Source organism: Corylus avellana, chromosome ca2, assembly GCF_901000735.1.
Source record: "Corylus avellana chromosome ca2, CavTom2PMs-1.0".
Taxonomy (NCBI): domain Eukaryota; kingdom Viridiplantae; phylum Streptophyta; class Magnoliopsida; order Fagales; family Betulaceae; genus Corylus; species Corylus avellana.
The window spans coordinates 35274203-35277061 of record NC_081542.1 but is presented as its reverse complement, the minus strand read 5'-3'; the positions used below and the strand labels follow the sequence as shown (position 1 = coordinate 35277061).

Below are 2859 nucleotides of genomic sequence, written 5' to 3'. Positions count from 1 at the left end.
ATTAGTTTAAACCACATTCGTTTCCATTGATACCATGGTAGGATAAGGTCAGGTTATAGTTCAGTCAGACTTTAGGGAGCGCCTACGACTCCCTCGATTTCAACCCCCGGCTTAGACCAAAATTTTAATCCTTACTTAGTTAGACAACGATGAAACACGCAAAACCATTTTTTAGGTGTATATGTTTTCTAATTATAAGCGATTGTCGAATTAAGATATTATCGTTATAGAATATTGAAGATGTCAAAATGATCTTATTCTGTTTTTGTTATTTTTGGCCTCCTTGGATAAGAACTTATGGTTTTGTCAAGGTCGTTGAGGATGTTTCTTTTCTTATATATATAGGAAAAATGGGTGCTTTCTTCCTCACAAATCATTAGCCAAGTAACCCTACTCGATCGATTTGTACACAATGGCTTTAGCAGTACTCGGGAAGACTTTTATAATTGCCGTGTTTACAATTTTGGGGAGCTGGACATCTCAAGCCACGTCCCGAGCATTGCAAGAAGCGTCCATGGCTGAGAAATACTCGCAATGGCTGGCTCAATATAATCGCAATTATTTAGACGATACAGAGAAGGAAAGCCGCTTCGAGATATTCAAACAAAATGCAGAATTTATAGAGAAAACCAACAGTGAAGGGAATCGCACGTACAAGTTAAGTCTCAACGAATTTGCAGACTTATCAGCTGAAGAATTCATTGCCTCTCGTAGTGGATTCAAGATGACCAATCTATCAAGGTCCACCGGAACCACATCGTTTACGCATGAAAGCCTCACTGATGTTATTCCAACGACTGTGGATTGGAGAGACCAGGGAGCTGTCACTGCGGTTAAGAACCAAGGACAATGCGGTAAGACCCTGAAAATTTCCGCACTTACTATTGTTCTTGTTAAATTACCACTAATCAAAAAACTTAAGCCATTTAATTTTTCTATCATGGTTGATTGGTATGCGTGCAGGATGTTGTTGGGCATTTTCAGCCGTGGCAGCGGTAGAGGGGATCACCCAGATCCAAACTGGCAATTTGATCTCCCTGTCTGAGCAGCAACTGTTGGACTGTTCAACAGTTTACAATCAAGGCTGCGATGGCGGCCTCATGAATTATGCCTTTGACTATATAATAAAAAACAATGGAATCACCCTTGAAACAAATTACCCATACGTGGCTACGCAAGGAATTTGTGACGCCGAGAAAACATCTCAAAGTGCTGCTGTGATTACTGGTTTTACTGATATACCTGGCATCAATGAGAAGGAATTATTGCAGCACGTGGCCCGCCAACCAATTTCAATTGGCATTGATGGTGGCGACAGAGCCTTTAATTTCTATTCTAGCGGAGTATTCAATGGAGAGTGTGGGACGGTCATAAACCATGCTGTTACTGCAGTTGGGTTTGGAACCACCCCTGATGGCATCGATTATTGGTTAGTGAAGAACTCATGGGGCGAGAACTGGGGTGAGAGTGGGTACATGAGGATACAGAGAGACCTCGGGCTTTGTGGGTTTGCCACACTAGCTTCCTATCCAACTGCTTAGGTTGCCGATGTATAAATATAAGTAATGTATATTTACCTCTTTGAATATCCAATTTAATCATATAATTATCCTCCCACTTGTGAAATTATATTTCATTAAGAATATGTATTTTAGTAGCTCATAATAAAATGTCATGGTCAAAGACTTAAAATAATTATTACATTAAATCTATCTCAACTGGAAATTTATTTTCTCTTTAATCTAGTCAAATGATTTAGATTCTTTCTTGTGGATGGAGTTTCCGCAATTAACCCTACATGAGATCACCAAGGCATCGGGTATGTTGACTACATTGTATATGGAAAGCACTGAACCCAGAGTCGGAAGGGGGAAACAGTTCTTGCAACTCATCATCTAGCACTATTTTCATGGTGATCAACTGATTCACCAAGTCTTGAAAATCACTCATGCTTAATTAGCAATAGACCTTTGACAAGTTGTTTAATTTTAAAAGCTTTATTTTGAGTTATCTTCCTCTCATAAAAACCCTCATATTTTTTTTTTTTGAAAGACTATAGGTACATACTTGTCTCTTGCAGATACATGATACAACACACAAAGGTTAATCCACTATCTGATACATATACCCAGTGGATTTATAGTGCATCTTTTCCCACTCTTTCTCATTTACATTGCTTGGCCTGACGCTATCACCCTCAATTGAGTCGTGTAAATCCTTACAATAAATTATGTCCTCCATCTTTGGCTTCCAAATTGAATAATTGGATGCCATAAGTTTAAATATCATAGCACCCAAAGTATTCTCCATTTAATCCACACAAGCAACTACACTCAAATAATCACAGCTCTGGTACCATTTTGTTGGACCAACCATCTGTTTTTGTGTGAATTAAATTAATAACCTAAGCAACCAGTAAAAAACACACACACACAAGCAATTAATCAAGCACCGAGAGAGTAACACTCAAAAACACACACTACAAAAAAATGCAGTATTAATAATGTGTGTACGATTAATTCATTATTTTTTACCATGTCACCATTTCGTAATGTGTCAGTTTGTAACATGTTACTAAATATTTTAGTAACGTGTCACTCTACCCACGTTATTATTTGGTAACATATTAAATTTAAACACATTACCAATTGGTAACGTGTCAAACCGGCACGTTACCAATTGGTAACGTGTCAAACCGGCACGTTACCAATTGGTAATGTGTCAGTAACGTTACAATTTTTTTTTTCTTATCCTAATTAATATTATTAAATTTCATATTAATTAAGAAACTAAAATATTATACTATTAACATTATATTAGTAATTCCATAATATATACTAAAATGATTTATTTAGTTTT

General features: G+C 37.0%; 1 protein-coding gene across 1 annotated transcript; it reads left to right on the top strand.

Annotated features, from left to right (window-relative positions):
* The first annotated feature begins 412 nt into the window (after positions 1 to 412).
* On the top strand, positions 413 to 1541 carry LOC132169653 (ervatamin-B-like). Its single transcript, XM_059580653.1, has 2 exons — positions 413 to 854; positions 964 to 1541. The coding sequence occupies exons 1-2, from the start codon at positions 413 to 415 to the stop codon at positions 1539 to 1541; spliced, it is 1020 nt and encodes a 339-aa protein (XP_059436636.1).
* The last annotated feature ends 1318 nt before the right edge of the window (positions 1542 to 2859 follow it).

Coding starts and splice junctions, on each gene's coding strand:
- LOC132169653 (XM_059580653.1), top strand. CDS start 413: ATGGCTTTAGCAGTACTCGGGAAGACTTTTATAATTGCCGTGTTTACA. Junction 855..963: donor TAAGAACCAAGGACAATGCG/GTAAGACCCTGA, acceptor GTATGCGTGCAG/GATGTTGTTGGGCATTTTCA.